The following is a 24,545-nucleotide window of genomic DNA, read 5'->3' on the forward strand; positions in this document are numbered from 1 at the left end:
AATGAAGACTTCTCAACCTCTTTGGACAACCCCCTCCCATGCTTAACTGCTCTCACTGGGAAAATATTTTCCTTAGTATCAAATCAGAATTTTCCATGTTCCAACGTGTGTCTGTTGTCTCTCATGCTGTCACTCTGCAACCTCCAAGGGAAGTCTGGCTCTGTTTTCTCTACACCCTCCCATTAGTTAGCTGCAAACTGCCATGAGATCCCCTTGAGCCTTCTCTTCTCTCGTGTGAACAAGCTCAGCTCTCTCAGCCTCTCCTCACACTTCACATGCTCTAGCTCCAACCATCTTGGTGGACTTCGCTGGACTCATTCCAGTATGTCAATGTCTTTCTTCTACTAGCAGGCCCAAAACTGGACATATCACTCCAGATGTGGTCTCACAAGTGCCAAGCAGAGGGGAAGGATCAGTTTTTCCAACCTGCTGGCTATGCACACTCGTTCTGACATGGCCCAGTGTGAACTTGGCCCTCTTTGCTGCAAGGCCACGCTGCTGGCTGACATCCATCTCCTTAACCACCAGATTCCCAGGTCATTTTCTGCCAAGCTGCTTCCTAGCAAGTTAGCTCCCAACCTGCACTGAACTGTGGGGAGCAGAACTGGACATTACTCCCGAGTGTGGCCTGACAAGCACTGAGTGTGATGATTACATCTCTAGCTCTGCTAGTAACGTCTCTGCAAATGCAGTGCAGGATCTGATTTACCTTTGTTGCTCCAGCAGCACGGTACTGACTTATGTTCAGGTTATTGTCCACCATGACCCAGGTTCCTTTCAGCAAGGCTGAAGGGCCTTGTTGATCCCAGCCTGTACTGAGCTTTTTGGTTACATTGTCCTAGGGCAGGAGAACCTGCCACATGAGGCAAGACTGAAAAGAGCATCTTTTCATGCCGTAGAAGAGAAGGCTCAGTGGGCCTCACCATACTTTTCTAGTTCTTAAAGAACAACTACAAAGAGGCTCTCTCTTCTCAAGAAGCCACATGGAGAGGACAAGAGGAAGTGGGTACAAGTGGCAGAGGTTTTGTCTTGGTATCAGGAAGAAATATTTTATAGAGAGAACAATCAATCACTGAAACACCTTCCTCAGGGACATGGTAGAGTCTTCATCACTGGCAGTTTTCAACATGACTGAACAGAATGCTAGATAATCACATCTAGCAGGTTCCCTTTTCCACAAAAGGTTGGACCTTTTGGTCCAAAGGATCATCAGTCCTTTGAGGTCCCTTCTAATCCCTGTTCTATGATTCTGTGCTGCTGCATGGGTTACTGTCTCCCAGACGAAGGATTTTGCTCTTTGTTGAATTTCTTGAGGTTCCTCTTTGCACATTTCTCCGTTGTCTCAGTCCCTCTGAACAGCAGTCCAGTCTTCCAGTGCACCAGACACTGCCCACTTGAGGATCATATCCAAACGTGCTGAATGTGCACTCTATGAGAGACTCTAGGTCTTTCATAGCGACATTCAACAATAAGTTTCAGTACCAATGCCTGAGCAACACCACTTAGTAAGTGGTCACCAAGTGGACGTTGCACCTTTGATTAATACACTTTGGGCATTACAGACCTGGCAAATTTCCATCCAACTTATTGTCGTTTTCCATCCACCTAAGTCTCTATCTCAACAATTTGACAGTGAGTATACTATGGGAGACTATGTCGAAGGCTTTGCTAAAGTCATGATGAGGCTGGTCAGTCATGGTATGTTTTTGCTCACTCTTAGCAGCTTTCTGCCACATTTGTTTACCTTGAAGAAAGGCAACTGAGACTGTCAGCAAAGACGCCACACAGATCCATCCCATGGATCCTGTCCCTGTTTAGTAGTCCTTACTCCTCAAAGAAGGTACCGCAGCCTATAACACCAGCCATGCAGTTACATGTTGACTTAAGGGATGTATCCTTGCGATCTCCACCTTTTCCTCTCCCCAACAGGACTGAGAACACTCCCTGGGCATTTGTGCCATGTACCCTGCAGTCATGATACACTCAGGTTCACCGCAGTAATATCATGGTGGCAACATGGATGAACAACAGATGAAGTTTGAGGGCTGGACAAGCTTCAGATGTATCCCTCTGCAACATCTGCTATTTGTATAAACATGTAAACATCCAGATACAGCAAGTATAGCACGTTGGCAGATGGGTGCCTCTGTCTCTGACAGGATAGGGTCTCCAATAACTATCATCCTCTTTCTCCTATTCATGTACATGTTTGGTGAAGCCTCAGCTGGGTCTCATGTCTCCACTGACAAACTTGTTCACCTCTTTCCAGGGCACTTATGCCTGTCTTTCTCTGCAGGCAGAGCATCTTCCTTCTATTGCCAGAAGTCACTCCTCGCTGCAGCCCAAGGCCCAGTGTTCTCGTTGGGTCATGGCCTCTGATGTGTCAGGAATAGTTGATGGTGACCACGTCCTATGGCACATCATTACCATCAAAGTCCAAAGTTAAGTCACACATTGTCCTGAGCTGATTTTCTGTGCCTCATTGTGCTGTTCTTGCACTAACTGCTGTGACAACTGCTAGGTCTGTCTTAGCAGCCTGTTTCCTGGGCTCTGGGAGCTGTACTCTCTGTACCAGTTCTACAGATGTTCCTCAAGCACTCAGGTTCTTGATACTGCTCCATCGAGCTAGCTGAAGACAAAATGCATAGGTAGTCCATAATCAAAAGGTAGCCAACAGAAGCTGTCTGTAAGAGCTGACGGAGGCAAACACCTCCTGGCTCTGACCTGCAGCAGCAACCCACCAGAAGTCCCCAGAAGCAGCAGCTCCCAGATGTTTACTGAAGCTTCCTGAAGAAGCCTGGAAACTGCTGCATCTGCTAAGTCTCTCGTTAGCTGTCTCTGCTGCAGATCTGAAACAAAGTGGCAAATTGTACTGCAGAACAACAGCAGGACTTCAGAGCTGCTTCACCACCCACAGAGCAAGCCCATGAAGCATCTGAGAGCAGCTTCATTAACTTTGTTGCATAGTGAAAAAGGGGAAAGGAATCAGAAAACTTGCCAGAAAACCATTGTGGGCCAGGTCTAGTTCAGAAGGCTGAGCGGGACACCTACTTCAGCATGCTACAACAAGAAAAGAAACCCTGATGCAGCCACAGCTCCTAGCCGCTCTCCTCCACTGACCGATTAGAAGAGTCTCCTGCCTTTCCTAGCAACCACAGCAGGGGGTTTTGTTACTGCAGTTGTGTCGGCAACAAGACACCACACTAGAGTTAAACCAGTGATAGTTCATCTGTGTACCTTTGTGGAGTAGTTTTCATTTTCAGCAACAAGCACTGCATAATACTGGGCTCATGTCACTTCAGCCAGCTCTGCCACTCAAAGCAGCAGCCTCACTTCCCTCTAAGACCTCACATTCCTGCCTCCATGCCTTCTCTCCCACCCCTTTTTCCCTTTAAACCTTGATTATCTCCCCAAACAGCCATGTGCATGTTTGTGCCAGCACCCAAGGAGGTGTGCAGCCCAGAACAGGAAGAGCAGCTTGGAGAGAGCAGCATCATTCTTTCAGCTGCAATATTGGTTTACAGTAACTGGAGAAGGATGGCCTCAGCCTGACACAACTGGTTCCCATTTCGGACTCCTCGGAGCAAGTCCTGTATTTCACCCTGTGTCAGCAAGACAACATGCTCCCTCCTTCAATCCTGAATTTATGTGCCAGCTGCAGCTGAGCTGAGCAACCCTTGGATTGCCATGTCTGGCCCATGAAGGCACAGAGGAGGGAAGAGGTGGAGGTACCAAGGCAGGATGACCAAGGAGCCCCAATACCCACATTCAGGCTCGAGCCTGAGGTTGTATCCCTGCTCTTGCATGATTTCACTGCAGTTTTCCAGTGGCTGCCATTAAAACCAACTGCAAGCAAGTTTATAAAATTAGAATAGGTGCTCACGTACAGACATCTCCCACCTACACCTCAGGAAAAGAAAGAAAACACAAGAAACAAAACAAAACATGCTGTTAAGTGGTATTAGAAAGCAAGTTTAAAAGATAGGTATATTTCAGAGAAAGGGGTTAAGCTGCAGCGATACCTATCCATTCCAATGAAATAACAACCCACCAGCACTGCTGAGCAAAGTTCACTAACTACTCTACAGTTTTAAAAGACTGCTTATATTTTATTAGAATTATGCTTTTTTTTTTTTTTTTTTTCAGTTCAGAAATCTTTAAATCTTGTAGAAGTTACTCAGTGTTGAGCAACTAGACTGTAACACAAGATTATTTTATTAAAAAAAAATATTTCTCCCTGACAGGATAGCATTAAAACAAATTGCTATGCAGAACTTAAAAGTGATTTATTTTCTTTACTTTCAGTGGCAAGAATCTTAATAAGCTTGGATTATCCTAATTAAATAGTTTTATTAACTTTGGCCAGTCTTTAAAATTGACATGTGCCAACATGCCAGCCTGTTGGAGCTTGTTATATTACGCCAATTTAGCCACACCATCCATCTGGTTAAGTAACCAATTTTCTAAATCATTAAGAAAGTTTTTAGCTATGACAATTCCTATGGAAGGCTTTACGTGGAAAGATTATTATCTATTCATTCAACAGCAATGCTGAAACCACCAAGGCTGAATTATTTTAATATAAGGATTTAACTGTTTTTACTTGCTAGGAAGCGATTTCCAGGGTCTTGCTTACCACAAGCTAGTACTGAATACAAGTTCTTCCAGTCAGTTCAAGTTTTTGATTTTGCTTCTAACACTGTTAAGCTATAAATCCCTCAGCCACAGTGGAGTTTCTTGGATTTCTTTCCTTCTAATTATTTTCTTTTTTCTCCTTCCTTTTCCTTCTTTCTTCTTCCTCATTTATTTATTCCTTTTTTTCCTCACTCTTTTCTGCTTTCTCCTTGCTTGTCTCCTTTTCTCTTTCCTTTCTCCCATTTTCTCTCCCTTCCCTCCTTCTCCCCTTCCTCTAGCTCCCTCCTTTCTTGTTCTCTCTCTTTTCTTCCCTTCATTCCCCTCTTTTTTTTTTTTTTTTTTAACTCTATCCCCTCTCTGTATATTCTCTTCTTTCTCCTTTCCTCTCTTTCTGTTCTTATCTCTTGTCCTTTATCCTTTTATCCCTTTCATCTTTTGTTCCCCTCCTCCTTTCCTTTTCTTTCTTTGTTTCTTCTCTTCTCTCTTCCTCCCCCTCGCTCTCCTCTTGTGATCAGTTAGCCAAGTGCCCACCCAGCCACCCACCTAATACTCCTCCTCAACAGAAAATAGGGAGAAAATAGGATGAAAAGGGTCAAGACAAAGACAGGGAGATCGTTTACCAGTTACCACGAGATGCAAAACAGACTCGACTTGGAGAAAATTAATTTATTGCAAATTAAAATAGATTTGGGTAGTGAGAAACAAAGATAAACAAACAAAAAACCCACCAACAAAACCAAAATGCTTCCTCCCAGCCACTTTTCCAGGTTCAAATTTCCTCCTTCAATTGCAGTTCCCCTACCTCACCCCATACTGAGTGGTGCATGGGGATGGGGGATTATGGTCAGCCCGTCACAGTTCCTCTCTGCAGCTCTTTCTTCATCACGCTGTTTGCCCGCTCCAGCGTGCTTCCTCTCCATGGGCTGCCGTCCTTCAGGAGGAATCTGCTCCACTGGGGGCTCTCCATGGGCTGCACTTCCTGCCAAGAACTTGCTCCGGTGTGGGCTCTCTGCAGGCCACAGCTCCTTCAGGAGCTACTGTTTCACATGCTCTGCTTTCCTCCCCTTCCTCTCTGTGTAGCTTTTTTGCCCTTTCTTAAATATGTTATCATATTGATGCCCTGTCACAGGGCAGCCCCAGCCTCTCCTCACAAGGCCGCCCCTGCAGCAAACCCTTACCATGTAACACCTCTTCTTTCTTTTCTTTCCCTTTCATCTTTGTTGTTCCTCTCTCTCTCCTTCCTCTTCCCCTCCCCCTTTTCTTTCATCTTCTCTTATCTATTTTCCTTTTCCCTTCCCTTCCTTTCTCTCCTATTTCCTCACTCTTTTTTTCCTCTCTCACCTTCCTCTATCCCCCCACCCTATAATACACTGTATTTGTAAAAACTATACTTTTAAATCAGAACCATAGTAATAAATCTTTTTACGAAATAACAATAAATGAGAAATTAAATTAATAAAACTCTGTTCATGTCTACTCAAAACAAAGAAAGGGTAACACTTCATATTCCTTCTCACTAACAAAACTTCAAGGAAATCTCCACAGTTTCTTTCTGTTTCCTTTATTTACAATTAGGGCATGACTTCTAAGAGAGACAGAATTTTGAAACTAAGCATCAAATTATGGGATAATTATGCAGAGGTGTTGTATTTACTTTGAGCATCCAAAACATTGCTTTCAACCCAAAAGAAAAAGGAAGCTAGAAGTTATAAAAACAACTTACTTCTACGTCTTAAGTTCATACTCAATTGACCAAAAAACTACTTAAAACAATTTTATAAAATCTATTATGTCGCATAGAAGAACAAATAAAAAGAAACGTTCATTCCCTTTCAGAAGATTTTCCTCAATGTTCTTGTACTTAAAGAGTAATTCAGCATGTGAGTATGTTTTACTCAACCACCAGAGGCAGGAAAAAAAAAAAAAAAATCAAACAAACACTGATATAAAGAATGCAGACAGGGAGTAATCATAAAGATTTCATCCAAAAGCAAATTATTGTTTTCTAGTAATATTTATTGCTACAAAAATATTTCTGTAAGCAAGAAAATACTATCATACTTTACATCAAAATAAATGCCACTACTATAATTTTGCTGCCTAATAAGTGTCAGGTATGTCTTTAAAATATTTTTGTTAAGAGCTTGTATCTGTATTCAAAGCCTGGAAATAAATATAGAACTGGCAATCACAGGAATTTCTGTATCTTTAAAAAAATATAGCAATGCAAGATTTATTTTATCGGTTCAAATTAAAATATTTTGGTGGATATAAAAAGTTTAAGTTATATATTTGTTGTGCATAACAGAGTTTAACTTGGCAAAACAGCATAGCAAAAGGTTGGTTCTTTCCCTCAAAGCACCAAGCACATACTTTTATTTTTGTTTTAACTTAATCCAGCTGTTGTTGCAACTCATGCTATTAGTAGATCTCCTTATTCTTTTTTGACTTAAAATAGTTCATTAAGACTGGAACTGACAGACAAATTTCTATTTATCATATAACTAAAAATTAATCTTATTTTAAAATGTCACAGAAAACACTTTAAAATTATAAAAATAAAATTATAAAAATTCCATCAAATAATTTGTGGAAGTGAAGCATTAGTAACTAAAACAAATACATAAAAGTTTTAGATTAGCCATACTCAATAGGCACACTGCATTCCATCTGAAAGAAAGCTTGATTCTGCTGAAGTCATTAATAAACTCCCTTTAAAAGTAGGGGCTGAGATACACATACAAAGAAAGAGTCAGAAAAATGTAATATAACGTGGCATCACAATCAAATTTCAGTCTTAATGAGAAATCGTTGTCTTCTATCAGTCATTCTGATCACGGTCTCTAAATATTTTTTAATAAATAATTTAAAGCCTAATATAATATTAAAGCAATTGACAGCATCAATCGTGTCATCAATTCAAACTCCTGCCTTTTTAGAGTTTGTACTCAGAGATTGCTTTTATTCATACTTCTTCAATAATGGATTTAATTTGTACACCCAATAGCTGTAAGTTCTAAGACTTTATTGGCTACGCTCCGTTTCACTCACTACGGTGTCAGAAGCATAGAAAAAATCTTCCAGCCACAGCCTATCAGAAGATTTATTTTCCCCTGTGTTGTATGAAGAGGCTACCATAAATGAGAGAGGATCACTACTAGTAATGTTTTACTTCCAAAAGGCAAGTTGGTGGCTTAAGGTGGCTTTTGCAAAATCTTTGCTCTGAAAATGTTGTATGTATGTGCTAGCCACCTATATAATTTTCCATTCTCAACTAAAAGCAGAGAAAGTTTGAAGGTTTGAAAAGTTTGAAAGGTTGGGAGTGCTAGTTTTGGGTGAAGGGGAGCAGACAGGTAAGAGTGTGTGTATGTGTGTGTGTGTATCTATGCTGAAAGCCAGCAGTCTTTTTAAATCTTCCCCTTTGTCATGTATTTTTGAAGATTTCTTCTCAAGATGTTTCTTGCTGTCCTTTACTGGCTGTTTTTTTTTTTTGTGATTCTGGAGGCCAGATACCTTTCTTGACACAAATGATTCCATATCTGATTTGGCCACCTGAAGTATTTAACAATTTATAAAACAAAACTCCCAGGTACATTGGTAACATGAGAAAAAAGAAAAGAAACAATATCAAGTAACAAGGGCCTTTTGCAAGAGAGAGTAATAACTGTTTACATCCCTCACCTGTTTTATTTGTGAATGAAATATAAAAGCAGGCAATTGAAACTTTTAGAAAAAAAGCTACAGAATCTTGATAGCAGATATTTTAAGCAATCTTATTGGAACATGTAAAAGGTACAGAAAAAGATAAACATATAAAGAGATAAACATGTAAAAGATACAGAAGTAGTTATGGATGCTTTACGATGCTAAATAGGATGACTATTGATAGCTATTTTTGCCCTCCTCCCCCCTTTTTTGTAGTAAATGTGTGTCATCAAAAGGGCTACTATCAACCATTTATTTTTTCTCATATTAAAAATATAAAAAATAAAATAATATAATAAAATATAAGAAAGCAATAAGAAAAAAAATAAAAGAAATGGGGGAAAATACCTTTGTCCTCTCTTAGCTACTGAGAGCTAACAGCAAAACAGTTGTTAGGAATGTTTTGAGCTCTTTCCCATACAGTCTTTGCTACTGGAATAACTGAGCAGAAGATATATTTGAATAAAGTTCTGTGATTTACAATTTTATATGTATGTATAAATAAATGTGAATATATATCTGTAGGTGTATTTACACACTCAAGCACATAAACAGTTTTATACATACAGCATTTAAGTTCTTCTATTTATACTTTGATTCGATATATATACATGTATGTTTTGCTTCTTAGATCTCTGTTGATACTGTAAATATTTGCCAGCCACACAACTGCTGGTTTTAGCAAGCAGCTACAATAAAGCAGCCTGTCTCAATGACAAATTATATGAATTACAAGCAGAATATGGGGGAGTTCCACACTCCTGAAAGAAAATCAGATATTTCTTAAAACATACTTTTCCTGCAGATTATACTAAGTAAATAAGCAAAAGAAGTTTGGGCACTTTTCATAATAATTCTGTTTTGAAATGAAAACTGTGTGCATCATATAATTCTACATTAATTAAGAGAACTATCTATGAGACTCAAAATAAAATAAAATGGAATTGCTGGAAAAGAAATCCACATCTGTAACAAATTTTCTGACTATTTATACCTGATCTTTGCTATAGTCCCTGGACATTGGAATTCTGAGGTTTGTTTTGGTCTTCACTCTACAAAAACATACTTCAAAATCTTAAATAAAATATGCCAATGCATGACTAAGAGAACTAGTAAATTTTCAGTTCTTACAATATGAAGAAAAAAAATAAGAGAAAATAATTATGTTCAGATATTTTTCCCTTCAGTTAAGAAATGGTTTAATTACAGGTAGACCAAACCACATACCCAAAACTTTTCAGAAACATAAAGACATCCATAGCAAACTGATCCAGAAAATAAATTACTACTAGAAAATGATGCTTTCATAGAAAGCCTGACAATGTTTTCTTCTTTCACATTCAAGTAAAATGCATTTAATTCAGTCTGCCAGAAATGGCTATGCTTCTGCTCTACGAAAAATATGCTAATGATGAAAATAAGTACTTGACAATTTACTGAATACTGAGCGGAAAATCTGTAATGAATTGCCTATGTTGTAGTATTCAGTTTAGGCTTTTTTTTTTTTTCCCAGTTGCTGTGGAATACTAGAAATAGCATAGAAACAGATTATACCATTTTGTGGGATGTTGAGCATGTCCCTTAGGACAGAGTGCTTAGAAATAAAGACAATAAAAGTCAGCCGTGGAATAAATGAAATTCAAAGCAATAATAAACAATAGGTTTAAATACTAACTCTTCAATTCAAAAGAGAAATGCAGAAACCAAAACAGAAATGCAGAAGAAATTCAACCCCAACAAATAAATCTAAATCAGCAACTAGTAAATTGAAACCTAGAATAATTCATCTTACACCTGCAAAAGAGAACAGCTACTTAGGTTACTTGGATGTGGCAAGAAAAGCTCGTAAATCCATTAAGCCAGGCATGTGTTCAAGTTACCAGCCAGATTTGAATGTTCACTGTAGGCTTCAAGTCTTCAACAGATTAAATTCTTTTCTTAAGAATATTTTAAGAGACAGTTCATTCAAAAGATGACTCCTTCTAGCTAGGCTCCATATCATTCTCTGTTTTAAAGTTTCATATATATATGGCTGCCACTATCAGGCTTTTGTGTTGAGTCACTTTTGCCCAAATAGTTCCTAAAGGAAATACAGCAGATTATTCTTGCCTTTTCTAAGCACAAGAGAGCTGAACAAGCTTGCTAGCTGGTTAGTAACTCTTACTGCATTTTGCCTCTAACTAGCACAGACTGATATTAAGCTCTCTCACAGGTCTTGTTTCTGTCTTTTACTCAAAAATGTTAGTTTATTACCTGTATGACAGATCTTCATTTCTGAGCCAGGATGGAAAAAGAACACATTCTGTCAAATCTCACCTTCACAACGATCTTTGAGAAAGCTTGGCTCTGCACAACAGTAGATGCATATTACTGGAAGCTCTGCTATGTCCTGGTTCCTCTTAAACCAAAAGATGCTGGCAACACAGGCCAATAGAGGTATTAAAACCAAAGAAAGTATCTACCTTCCACATAGTCATGGTTCCGTTTATACAGTCACAGGACAACTTTTAGAAAAAGGAACAGAAAAACACCATGTAGACTGTGGGAGATCTCATCTCTTCAGTACTTGAAAAAAAAAAAAAAAAAGAAATCAGGCTTAATAAAGCACTACATTATAGGAAACACACTATACTCAAACAGGAAAAACAAGAACCAAAGAACGAACAAACAAAAACCTTGCACTGCTGAGGATGGGTTACTGATCTATTTTCTTACTCATAGCTTCTGTATGTATCTGATAATTTTGAATGTGTTTATATCTCTTGGATATCCCTATTTAGTTTACCTTTCCGAAAAAGAAAAGGAAAATTCAATGCAGAACTACTACCTGAAAAATAGAAACATTAAAGAAAAATAGATAGTATACTTACACATTGCTAAAAGAAAAGTTGCACTTTCTAGGAAAAATGTGGGAAGCCAGTCTTGACACAATATATAATTTAGGATAATTTTATACATATGGCAACACCAATTTATAATGCAGGAAGTTCCTCTTTTCATCAGCCTGAACTAGATTATCACTTTTCAGTTTCTTTCAACAGCAGTCTACACTAAGATGCATGAAACAGGAGAAAGAAAGCACAAGTTAAATTCTTACATTAAACATCAAAATATGCTGAGAAGGGAATTATTACAACTGTGCAAAAAGCCAGCGATGAATTTGTTGAGGAATTTACACACTTTAGTTTTCATAGCTGATGCCATTTACTTCAAAATAAAATGTCCACTAATAGGAAGTTTGTTTTTTATTGTATAAAAAAAATAGATCTTACAAGATCATCAACCTCTGTATTGCTATCCATTCTTTGTTACTGTTAAGCTGTTGGATTTACTCTTTTATTAAAAAAGGAGTACCTTTAATATGGCTTTAACATATTACATGGATCTTAATTTCAGCAAATTAGAGTGTGATAAAGGAGAGTTGGGCATGCATTCAAAAGATAAAATATTTTTGCCATACAGACTGTTAAAAATTGAAACATGTTTATCACATCACAAAATTTAACCACCACCATTTTTTCTGTTACAGTAAAACAGATTAACTTTAAGATGTCAATGCTTCCACTGAATTATTAAACTTTAATGATCTTATGAGTCACTCTCCCTTACCAGTAAAGTGTCAAACAAATAAAAGAGCATTACCTTAGTATAGTGCTCTTTGAGAAAGTACAGGTTAGGTTTGGGAGGAAGGTGCAGAAACCTAAGTAACTGCACAAGTAAAATAGAAATATTTTTAATAGTACTGGGGAGGCAGGTGTCTAACACAGATTGCGTTCGTATTTTCCCAAGCTTTGCAGACATTCTGAAGAGAGCTGCTAATAGATTTAAAACAAACAATTTTATTGCAGATCTTAAAAATAATAATAAAATAATAATAAAAAAAATAAAGCAGTATTTCCCATCATTTCCATAAAAGGTGGAAACATTATGATAGATGTTTTAATGCCCAGACACATAGAACTATTGTACCAGTGCTCAGTAAATCAAAAAAAACGAAGTGTTTAACACTATATGCGTTAAAAAAAAAAAAAGGAGAGAATCAACTGAGCATACAGGCACCGGCCTCAACACTATGACAAATGAGGGACAAAGTACAAAAGGGGAAGCCATATGAACTTTTCTAAGCTGTTAAATAATATAGTGAAGATACCAGGCATGATAAGAATGATGGGACTGGGTTTTTATTTTCCTATAACTTCTCCTGGAACCAAACTAAAGAATAACACTAAGTTGGTCCTGAGCCAGAATATGAAGTAGATACTAAAATCTGAGATGTCGACATTGTAGTCCTTTAATAATTTCAGCCACACAGAAGGGTAGAATGAATGGAGTTTGAGTCCTCATACATGAGAAGGGATGACAGCAGATTGGGGTAATAGGAGACCATGGGATTGGTGACCTAGTTTGAGAAAGAGGGAGGGGAGGATTCATGTAGCAGCAACTCTTGGTACAAGAGACTGCACATTGATGCAAAGAGATGTTGCACCAAGATGCCAGTTTAGTAGACAGGATATTGGGAGTGGAGGAGAAAAGGACTGGGATATATTCTTAGCTTTGCATTCACTTTGAAAGAAATTACTTAGCTTCTCTCTCCTCCCTCTTCTTACATATGCTCAGTTAATATTCATAACAGTAAGAACAGTATCCTCCAAAGCATTCTGAGTAATACTCAAAAGATTCTTGTTATTTATACTGTGCCAATTATCATCTGAAGTATTTCCAAAATTAAATCCACACCTTAATAAAACTAACAAAGGCATCTGCATTTGACGTAAGTATGATGTTTAGCCTGCCTGTAACATCTGGGGCGCACATTACTACATGCACCATGTAAAAAACAAACTAACACACTAACAAACAAAACAACAATGAATCAAGTAATCTTATCAAACACGCTGAACGCAGACTGATTTTACTGGACTGTTTTATTGAACAGACTCCATTGTCCTATGAAAGGAAGAGGAGCAACATTGAAACAAAAAACAGCCGCAAATCATTTCTAAAAATTGAAACATGGAGCAAAAATGAAGCTAATGGTGCTCAAACAAAAAAAATGCATTCAGCATAGTTAAGGATCTTATATTGAAATTTATAAGTATACACAATGGAAGAAAGATGATCACTAATAAATAAAAATGCTATCATCTGTGCAATTAGCTGATGGAATATACTTGAGATTTTGTAATTTTATATCTGTTTCATTAGCACAGAATGACAGTTTTCCAAATCAGTGCAAAGACAATATTACCATTGTACAGACATAAGCAAGTTACCTTCATACTCACTGTAGGGTAATCATAATGCAGCAACAGGGAATTGGGAATTACCAGACCTACCCACAGGGCTACTTTTAAGCTTCAGTTACTACTGCAGTTATTTCAGGCCTACATCACTATCAAAAACTGAACTTGTTATCACGGATGGTATGACTATGGAAGTTACAGTCCCAGCTTTGGAACGCAGTATGGAGGAAACCCACCAGTTTTTACCAGGTTAAACTGTACTGTGGCATAAACCATGCTGGAAGCACCTAGGCAAGAAGGAGCAAGCCTGAGATTTTCAGCCGGTGTACTGTAGCTATCAAATTGGGTGTTTTTTTGTTACACCATGAAGAAAAGTGTTTCAAAGAGGTATCTGAAGTGAACTTAGGTAGAAAGACAGGTAGGATTGAAAGATTGTTTCTTTCACTGCTCTGCAGCCAAAAGCCATATCTGTAGTTACATAAGGGTCAACCCTTTAATGCTAGGCAAAAAGAATGTGAACAGCTGTCCCTCTCTTTTCCCATCAAGGCTTCCTTTCAGCCCATTGCAGGGAATAACTACCTTCAAGACAAAACAACATATTCCTTCAGCTGGAAAAGCTCCCAAATAAATTCTATCAGACATACACAACCACAGAGGCCTTTCAACTGTCTGTGCTCTTCCTTTAACAATCAGAGCCTTGAGACAAAAGCTGTGGTTCTTTCAGTGAAATTTTAAGAGCCTTTGGTTATTAAAGGGCACTTTATTTTATTTTATTTTTTTTAAGTGGAAGATAAAACCTGTAACTTTTGAATAATTACAGATCACAGTGACATCTTGGAATTATTTCACAAAGAAAGGAAAGAAAAAAATCTGTCTACGTGCATAGACAATAAAACAAGGAACTCAAGATAAACAACAGAAGAGAGCTGTCAGCTCATTTAGCCTATTTACAGAAACAGCAGCATTCAGAAAGGGTTTTATTTCTAAGTCAATAGCTCTAAGGATGAAGTATTCAAAGGCTTGAAGAGACACTGTCAAAGAGATCAAAGGATTCAAAGGTAAGGGTAAATTTTTCAGGAGTATGATCTCACTTCAGAGATAAAGACAAACCCTGTACAGATCATGTGTTTTATTCCATTGATGACTGTTCAACAACTCAAACTGGTTTTAATTCTAGCTAACCCACTATTTTAATATTTCCGAACAAAGACTGTAAACCTACTAAGAGTATCTTAAGATTTATTAGGGTCATACTTTGCTGCTTTCCTGGGCTCAGAAGACTTAATATGTTATGATATAATTCATGATAGATATTATCAACAATGTGAAAGAGAAACAGCACTATTGCCAGTGGCAAGCATCTCTTCTTAGTCTTCTGAAAGACTACTGTCACAATAATAAATCAATAAGTAGTTTAATCTTCCATAGGAAAATACAAAATATGCAGAGAAAAAAGGAGGAGAAGTTAGGACTGATGCCGTGATTTTCATAGTTGAAATAAAGATCAAACAAACACCAAGAAAAAGAAGTTTAAGATCCTACTAGAAAATGGAAAATGGACCTGGAAGAGAGCATTTTTTAACCTCTTCTGGGACTGCAGCACTAAAGGACATGGCTTAGCGATGGGATTCGGTAGGTCAGGTTGATGGTTGGACTTGATGATCTTGAAGGCGTTTTCCAACCTAGATAATTCTATGAAAATTCCTTGACAAGACAGAGGTCAGTTGCTCCAGCTGAACAGCAAAAATGTTATGAAAAAGATCCCATACCAGGGTTCGTAATCTTGAGTTTAATGGAGGAAGAAAGTAAATAGCTAGCATAGCTGTGGGCTAAAGTTGCACTCCAAAAATTAAACATTTCTTCTCCCATTTTGAAAGTTTATTGGCTTTTAACTTGTACTGAAAATCTTTGGCTTTAATCTTTTCCAGACATGAAGGCAGACAACGAGTCAATTTCCCAGCCTTACCAAGCAAGGGGAAAAGAAACTACAGAAAAGCCAACACATAATCTATGGCTATTAGCATCATACATCTATCAGAATTTGGCTTGATATTTTCCTCTGGGACTCAAGCAATATGTATGGCTCCAGTACTTCAAACTGATCTAAAAACATTCATAGAACAATATGAATCAAGGGATACACTATTTCATTCCCCTCATTCAAAGCATGATCAACCAAACCTACATAGCTTCTGATAGATTAGTTACTTGTGTAACTAAATTGTTCTTAGAGAGATGTACATGTCACGTCTTTCTCACAGCTTATGACAAAACTCAATTATAGCCATTAGAAAAAAATCTTCTTTAAGTCTAATCTCAGTCTTTCTTCACTACAATTTAAAGGCCTTATTTCTTGACCTGTCCATATCAGATGGACAGGGTAATTTATTCCCTTACTTTTTCCCCCATCTTTTACGTATCCAAGGATTCGTTATGTCAAAACCCAATCTTATCTTCCTTAATCCAAACACCTAATTCATACAAACTTCTGTCCTATTTTTATCTGCCTGACAATTTTAAACTGTATTCTGTCAGTCCTATCCTCCTTGAAGTGTACTACCCCAAACTGAAGAGAATAGAGAGATTATTTCCTGTGGTCCTATAGACAATTTCAAGAGGGGAGAAAAAACAAGAATAGTATTAGGATCTTTCTTTTTTACCAAGAAACCAGGAGAATTTGAGAGAAGGAAACTTTTTTTTTTTTTCCTGTGAGAATCAGCAGGTTTTTTTAAAACACATGGCCTACTTAAATACTGCCATTATGACTGTGCAGGCATCCCTTGGGGGGAAGAAAAAAAAAAGTCATGGGCAAAAAGAAACATCTGGCAACTTATGATTCTTCAATTTTAGGAAAATAAGGAAAAACACAGAATGAAGAAAATAGGCTTCAGGTAATTAAACTTCAGGCAACTCAGAGAACTGACAGGCAAAGTCTCCAGAGAAATCCCTCACCCAGCAGGCACAAACACATTTCTGTAAGTGCACCAAGAGACAGGAGACTGGCTTGCTCTTCAGTGAAGGGGGTGACACCAAGCACTCACCCCCAAAACAGAAGAGTGCTACTACGTTTTCTTTGCTGGTACACAATTAGGAAAATATCTATGACACCTAGTAAAAGCAATATCAAGCACAGAAAAAAAAATGATTTGATAATTAAATAAGTTAGATATTCTTATATCAGCTAAGTCTATTTGAATTTACTCTCAGGTGTTTAGAGCTGACTGGATCAGTTTCAAAATTATTAAAGATATTTTTGAAAACTTGTAAGAGCACAGCAGCAATTCCAAAAGACTGGAAGACACGTAGGGACTAGATTTTAAAAAGATGGAAAAAGGAAGAGGCAGAGAATTAGACAGTAATTTAATTCCAATTCCCCTGAAATATGGAATAAAAATTTTGAAGGATTTATCAGATAAGAAATCGTGTAATACATAGATCTGTCAAAAATCAGTTACTTCAGATCTATGAAAAATAACCTTTCTGAAACAGTACCAGACCCTGTAGATAAAGAAGGAGAGTAGGTATCATATACCACAGCTTCAGTAAGTTTCTGGACCTTGTTTCTCACGCATCCTTCATAAGAAAAGGAGAGAAATATAATGCTGCAAAAGGAAACAACTTCCAATACACAGGCAAAGATAAACTTGGAAGGGATGCATTCATGTTGAAAGACAAAACTACTTAATAAAGCAACCTTAATAGATTTGAGAAACCACATGCAGAAAAGCTGAATATAATTCATAAAGACACGGGGAATTCTAAACCTTGAGAGGAATCAGTAACACCACACATACAAGATGGAGAATTACAAGGAAGGTTGCAGCACAGTGGAAGATGGAAGAGGAGCACAGAGGTTAGAGTTGCCCATACTCAGACCAGCAGTCTATATCACAATAGCAAAACAGCTAAAATCTCATGCTAGGGTGCATAAACAGCAGGCTGCAAGTCCAAAGAAACCTACAGTGGGACATGGAATTGTTCTCAAAAGAACAGGGACAGTGGAGGCTGGGAAGGGAAATCCAGAGTGCTGTGCACAGAAGTTAGCTGCTGTTTATCTCTGTAAAGAGATTTCAGTGTCCAGGACTGTTGGCTTGGCACTGCTCACTAACGCCACAGGCATGAATGTAAAATTAATGCTTCTCACCTGTCTCCACCTCACCCCAAAAACACCATGTATTTTCTACATCCCCGAAAGGTTTGCCTTAAAAGTTTTTAATACTTCTAGGTAGCAAAAGAACTACTTGCCTGCTGGCCATTTGGCAACCAACCATCATAGCAGGAAAGGTATTAAAAAAACAAAATTGAACCATACATCCCTCAAGATATATGGATCTAGGTAGGTATATAACCTCTCACAGTATGTTAGTAGCTTTTTATTTTAATTTCTAACTTGTATCTGCTTTGGAATTTTCCTCCTATTGTATTTGATTATTTCAGTAATAAAATATAAATGTGGAACTTGATGTCTTTATTGCAAACAAACAAAAGAAAAGGCTGAAGAGTCTGACAGCATCTTTTAAAGATTACATGTAACAGCTACAATGAAATTGCTGAAAATCAGACATTATTCATTCAGATTTACTACCACAGCAAAAAGCTTTAGATTAATTATTGCTGCAATATATTTGAAAAATGACTAAGCCAATTAATCTCGTTCATCTATAAATGGAACAGCAGAGACAAGAATTTTTAAAGAACTTCATTTAGGATTGCCAAGGTTCTACTGACAATGATAATCAGTATAAAGGAATTAGTAAAGTATATTAATGTAGTAACATACTGCTGGCACAACTCCAGACTTGAAAAATACACAAATCATTACAGAATAAAATGTGCTAGTGACATTTGTGTGCTTATGACCAGGTGATTACATATAATAAAACATACACCCCTCACTCATCTTAGTTGGCTGCAGCACAGACCAAGAAAGATCATCTTTGGTAATGGCAAAGGGACCATGCTGGTAGAAAGGTACTAAAAGAAACTGCAGAGCTTGATGAAGTAAATGGGTGCATTAAGATTATGTGGCAAGGGTTTGGTAGCAGAGTAGGGCTGCAGGGGTAGCCTCTGTGAGCAGAGCCCAGCAGCTGCCCCATGTTAGATCAGAGCCAGCTCCAGACGGCTCCAAAAGGGACCCGCTGCTGCACAGAGCCAAGCCAGTGATCAAGGCTTGGTGGGCTCTGGGAGAGCAGATGTAAGAAAGGGGAAAACAAACAAACAAACAAACAAAAACCACTGCTATACAACAGCAGCTGGGAGAGTGAGGAGTGAAAACCAGCCCTTTGGCCCCCAAGGTCAGTGCAGCAGGAGGGCAGGAGGTGCATACCTTATCAGATCTTAAGAGTTACGCACTCAGATGACTTTGCAAGTTTGTGCCTAACCAGTATTAAAACGTGGCAGAAACACAACTTTTAAATGAAATCAGAAATTAAATGAGAAACCAAACACCTCCAAAATAAATAAACATCTTTGATTTATTATTATAATATTTTTTTTACAATTGCAGCATCTAGAATTTCTAGACTAATCAATTCAGAATGACCTACCTTACAGCTTTATACAATTTTTCACATAAGAAATAAAGAATGTTGAATGTTACCCTTTTTCACTTATCCAGACACTCGTCGCCACATATGGGATCCTGCAATCAACTATACATTCACACATACCTGCACATACCATGAATAAACATCAGGCCAGAATGAATCTCAGTTTCCTTCCTGTTTGCCTGAAATCCTCAGTTTCTTAGTAACTGAAGTAATGAAAGAGAAGATCTGGTTTTGAACCTCATTAAAGGAAATTTTATCCTATTATTTATTCTGCAGCAATTAAAAAGGGTTTCTGCATTTTCTATATTTAAATCAAATAAAAATGCTGCCCTCACTACCTCCCATAGGTTTTACGCACACAATTTTATTTACATACTTTTTAGGGAAACAAGAATTTTTAAAATTACAAAGAAATGCTATTATCAGGCATGTAAGCTTCTCCCATGTGGTTGCCTCATATCACAAGATAGAAGAAGAAAGCAATCTATGCACTGCTGTGAGAAACAGTATCTTAATGAAAACAGATTTTCAAATGTGGTTGTTTGGTGTGTTTCTTTTTCTTTTTCTTTATGCAAATCCTTGCAGCATAACACACGTTTGGTCATTCGTTTTCAAAAGTTTTCATTCCCTTGTTTCTTTGGCCCTGCCAAATACACTTCAAGCAATTTCTTGGCAGGAACTAAAGCATTTTATATCTGTAAATGTGGCAAATTCAGCTTCATCTTGCACTCCATCTCTTTTGCACTCTTACCAAAATACAGATATTATAACCATGTTATATGGGTACCAACAAAGCAGTGCATGGCCACGCACTGCAAATGATCACGCAGAGCATTTCTGTTCCTTAGGAACAACAGTGAACTCAGTAAAAATATATCCCGCAGTTACTTCTGGCTCAACAGAGTACATTCAGAAGTAATGGAAATAATGCGTTACTACTGCTCTACTCAGGCTTTTTGTTCCCTTTTTCTAGATTTTAGGTACCAAATAAAGGAATATAATTAAAAATAAAAACAAATATTTCCCTTTGAGACAGCAACACATATTAGAATTACTTATTATAATAGAAAATTTGTATTTTATAATTTGGAGAAGAGGAAACTGCATCTTGTAGGAGTCAACCACCAAGCAAACAGTTTTTCCTTATTTTATTTCCTGCCCAAATTTCCATCTGAGGGTCACTGGAAGACCTACCAAGCAGAAACTGGATGGAGCATGCTCATCTGAGTAAACCATACTTATCTGATCTCAAAATACTAGAGTCAACAAAAGACAACTATGATTTTCATGGGCTCTGGATAACCCACCAAACCTCTAACAGCTTCATGATTATAGCTGAAATCTGCATCCAATGTATACTGCTATTCAGCAACTCAGGATCCAGGCGCTGCAACCACGCAGACTAGCCCTCAGTGCTCAACCACTGCTCTCCATCCATTCCCGACCCTTTATCAGCTCAACCCCCACTGCTGCAGGCAACACCAGCATGTCATAACAGCAACTTAAGTGCCAGACCACAAACTTAAGTGAGAGAAAGAGTGCTTCCAACTCCACCTCACACATTCTTCACACACATGATGGCATAGGCAACACAGCCACCAAGCCTGGGGCTTTCAGCAAAAATGAGAAGCAGCTCTGAGCTTTCTGACTAGATCCCACTCTCTTTGTAAAGAAAGGCTGCTGGACTGGAGCTAACCAACAGAGGCCTTTTGGAAGGTACAAAGGTATGCCAGTCACTTTCCATCTTAAAAGCCTAGAACTAATGAACAAACAAAACCCATCAGCTGTATTTCCCACTGTGGAACCAGAAATTAATTCAGCCATTAACCAGCACACTGTGTTCTGTGAACCACTCCTCGATGGTTTTCAAAAAGACAGTCAAAATACAGAATATATGACCACTGACCTTGTTTCTTTTAACCCTTCTTTCTGAATGACTTCCAGTATTTGTTTTGCGGTCATTGGTGAGTTGGGGTACTTTTCCAATGCCTGAAAAGAAATAATAAATGGGTAAGTGTCAAGACATAGCTGTCCCATGAATCTGAAAGGTTGTGTCTTCATGCAGTCTTTACATAGTCATTTGTGAAAGGCAGGGAATGGCAGTGTTGAGACTGGAATCCTTTGGCTGTTGGAAGGCCAGATACAAATCAGGAAACTGCAGCAACAGTAAGGTTTACTTGCTGTATCTACTGTGCTGCCTGGGAAAAATTCTCAGCAGGTTCCAGATAAAGAGTTGAAATACACAACTAATTTTATGACACAGCAACAGAATTCCTTTCAAGCAGAAAGGAAAAAAAAAAAAAAAAGCAAGAGACAGCTAATTGTGGTCTTCCTCCCACCCTCCTTTTCAAAATTATAGATAAATAGAACTATCTGAGGTCATTTGAATATTCGACACTTAGGTTTTACTGTGACCTCAGGAACAAAGCAAAAGCTAAGAGTTTCCATTCATAGAGTAGGAGTTTCTATGAAAATTGACACAGGTAGGTTTCAATTTTCAAATGTTCTTTGTTTCTAGAAACTGTGAAAAATGAAGTAGTCAGAACAGTCACAGCACACGAGATGCTACATGACAGCGTGCAATATATTTTTCCAGTTCAGCTCAGTTTTCCACTCCTTTGCCTTTTCCAATCGAGCCCAAAGTAACCCATTCTTCTTTCCAGATACAACCATCTTGAACAGAATTTTCTGGTTTTCCACTTCCTTTTAGTCCCAATCAGTTTTGAGCTGTTAAACAAACAGCTGCTCTTGTTCATTTAAAGTGCCAGACTGACAGCCCTGAAAAAAATGAAACCTTTCACTCGGCAGTAAAAGGTGCAGCACAGGCAAGAGCAATGCAAGCTTCCCAGAGCATCTTGCCAACATCATCTGAGCCAGACCTTGCATTTCTACCATGAGTAAACAAGAAATCAGTTTGGTCTCCGTACTCATCTAATCCTGAGCTTCTCTCTAGTATTTACCAAACAGTGGCAATTGTGAAAGTAGCTACTACTATGTGGATATGTGCCCACTAGGAACTAGAGACACCACCAAATCATGTCATGCCAGTCACCAAACTGTAAAAGATGCTAACCAGGGCTGTAATTCAAACAGCTCACAAAGCCAAAGCCTCCCTGCTCACTACCAATTGACCAGCTCAACCTTCTCTTGCCATTTTATAATTCTGACTTGCTACCTGTTCTCCCCTTTCTCATCGAAAATGGTTTACCAAATCCTTTGGCTGTTTTGCTGCAGGTGAGCTTCTTATCCTTTATCTTTCAGTTCCACAAAAGGAAAATGCAGAAGTGAGGGCTGCGCTAGAAAGGTCTGGGAGCTGAACTGAGCTTATCTCATGTACATCAATAGGCAAGATTCAAAAGGGACCTGTCAGGAAAGGAAAACCGAAAGGTGATTTGAAAGGAGAAAGAAGAGTGGATAGGAGAGCATGACAAGGAGTAAGGACAGAAGGAACTGCACAGAGCTGGGAAAAGGGCCACTGCACAGCAACGCATGAGAAGTGATACGAGGCATTAATGACAGAACCACATAACACATTGGGAAAATGACAATGAATTTAAGGACTAAGACTCTAGGATGAGAAGAAGTTGATGTGTGGGAAGATACAGAAATGGAAAGTTTAACCTTTGAAAAGACAACGAAGAATAGGGACGAGGTCAAATGAGAATACACCGAAATGGAGGGAAAAGAAGGAAACGGAACAGAACTGGGAACATTCCAGAGGGCAAACTGGAAAGGACAGAAGAGGAAACTACACTGTACTGGACACGGCTATGAAGGAAACTGTGTGCACTTGAAAGTGGGGTTACTCACTGTGGAGGATTCCCTGTTTCTCTTCCTGAGTACAGGCCCCTCAGCACACCTGGGCAGCTCCTCCCTGCAAGTGAGAAAATTTGGGTAGCCCTGTCCCCTTCTCTGTGACATCACATCCTACTCTGCAGAGTCAGAAAACGTGCCAGGTATTACCACGTGGATTTGACAATAATGGGAAGGAAACAATAACACTACATAAACATCAGAAGTCCCCTTGTTCTGGACAATGGGAGAAGGGAGAGCAGTTTGTGCTGAGGAAGCTGCACTGAACTGGTTGTGGAAACAATGGCCAGACATACAGGATACGGAAGATCATCTTCACCAAACAACAATGAAACCAACAAGCAGGATGCATAGCACCACTACAGAAAGCTTAATCAAACCCACAAGGCAGATTTCAAATACCACAGTATGAAGTGAACACATTCAGGGTATAATGACAAACTGAAACACAGAGTATGTTAGACAGGCTGAATGTGCTGGAGCAAACAATTGCTCATTGTGTGGATTTATTTTACTGCTGGACATGTAGCGTGGGCTGCAGTTCATATACTCTATGAATTTAATTCTGTTCATCTAACCCTTTAAACAGAGGACTGTTATTTAAAGAACTGTTCATACCCAAACTGAAAAGCATAAATTCTCCAATTCAGACACTACTTAATTTGAAAACCATCTTACTGTGCACTTGATTAAGTTTTCTTTATCGTAATGAAGATTAATCTAGCGGAGAACCTTAGCAAGGATACCTTCTTCTGCCCTTCCTACCATCCTGTGCCCTCCCCCAACAACTTTAGCCTAACCATTTATCAGAGGGAAAAAATAAAAATAATTACTTGGAAAAACATTTTAATGACAATGCCATTATTTTCTTCCCCCAGTTATGGAAAATAGCATCTGAGTATTATTTAAGAGCCTGTGAGCTAATGAATACACTGAACTGATAATTGCACAAGCGACTTTTGCCTCTGTATCTCACCATTAGCATTGCTAAAAGCCCACAAGCCTTTCTGCATTTCTAGACTTTTAAAAATATTAGAAATTCAAATTGAATTACTAACTGTCCCTTAAGGCAAATAAAATACTAAAATGCAGTAGCATACTTAAGTCATAGACTCCTTGGTCAGACAAAGTAATCACATCCTTTATCTGTTTTGAATATCTTTCTCCTTCCTCCCACTCCATCCACCAACACTCATGTCATGTACGGGTAGTGACTAATAAAGCTGGAATTAAAATATGCCAAAGTACTGTCATGAAGACCACGATTGTTTCGATGTGTTTTGTTGCAAAGGACAATGGCAGAAGAATGGTTTGCACTGACTGCAACCTCTATCACAGAGGATCAAATATGCTCTATTTATTCCTGCCATTCAACCACAGCCTCAAAAAGGGACAGCCACTACATAACTAGGACAAACGATTTGATATCCATCAGGACAATCTGGAAGGGAACTGCAGCAGTCATTGCACTGAACACATTCTTGGTGTTCATTCAAACACTGGTTAATAGCTCAAAGAAAGGCAACTGACCAAGCACAAACAGTGGAAATCAAAACTCGCAGCAATGGTTGCAGCCAGACAAACTGTTAGAGGTCTCTTT

At 38.4% G+C, this 24,545-nt stretch overlaps 1 protein-coding gene across 1 annotated transcript in view; it reads right to left on the reverse strand.

The window, feature by feature from the left end:
• Positions 1-24,545, reverse strand: part of ASXL3 (ASXL transcriptional regulator 3) — a 128,905-nt gene that overhangs the window by 83,086 nt on the left and 21,274 nt on the right. The window contains exon 2 of the mRNA XM_082753611.1: positions 21,035-21,121. Within this exon, the coding sequence (XP_082609737.1) occupies positions 21,035-21,121 (87 nt within the window). The remainder of the gene's footprint in view (positions 1-21,034; positions 21,122-24,545) is intronic.

The sequence above is a fragment of the Aythya marila genome (assembly GCF_965140915.1).
Source record: "Aythya marila genome assembly, chromosome: 2".
Classification (NCBI taxonomy): Eukaryota; Metazoa; Chordata; class Aves; order Anseriformes; family Anatidae; genus Aythya; species Aythya marila.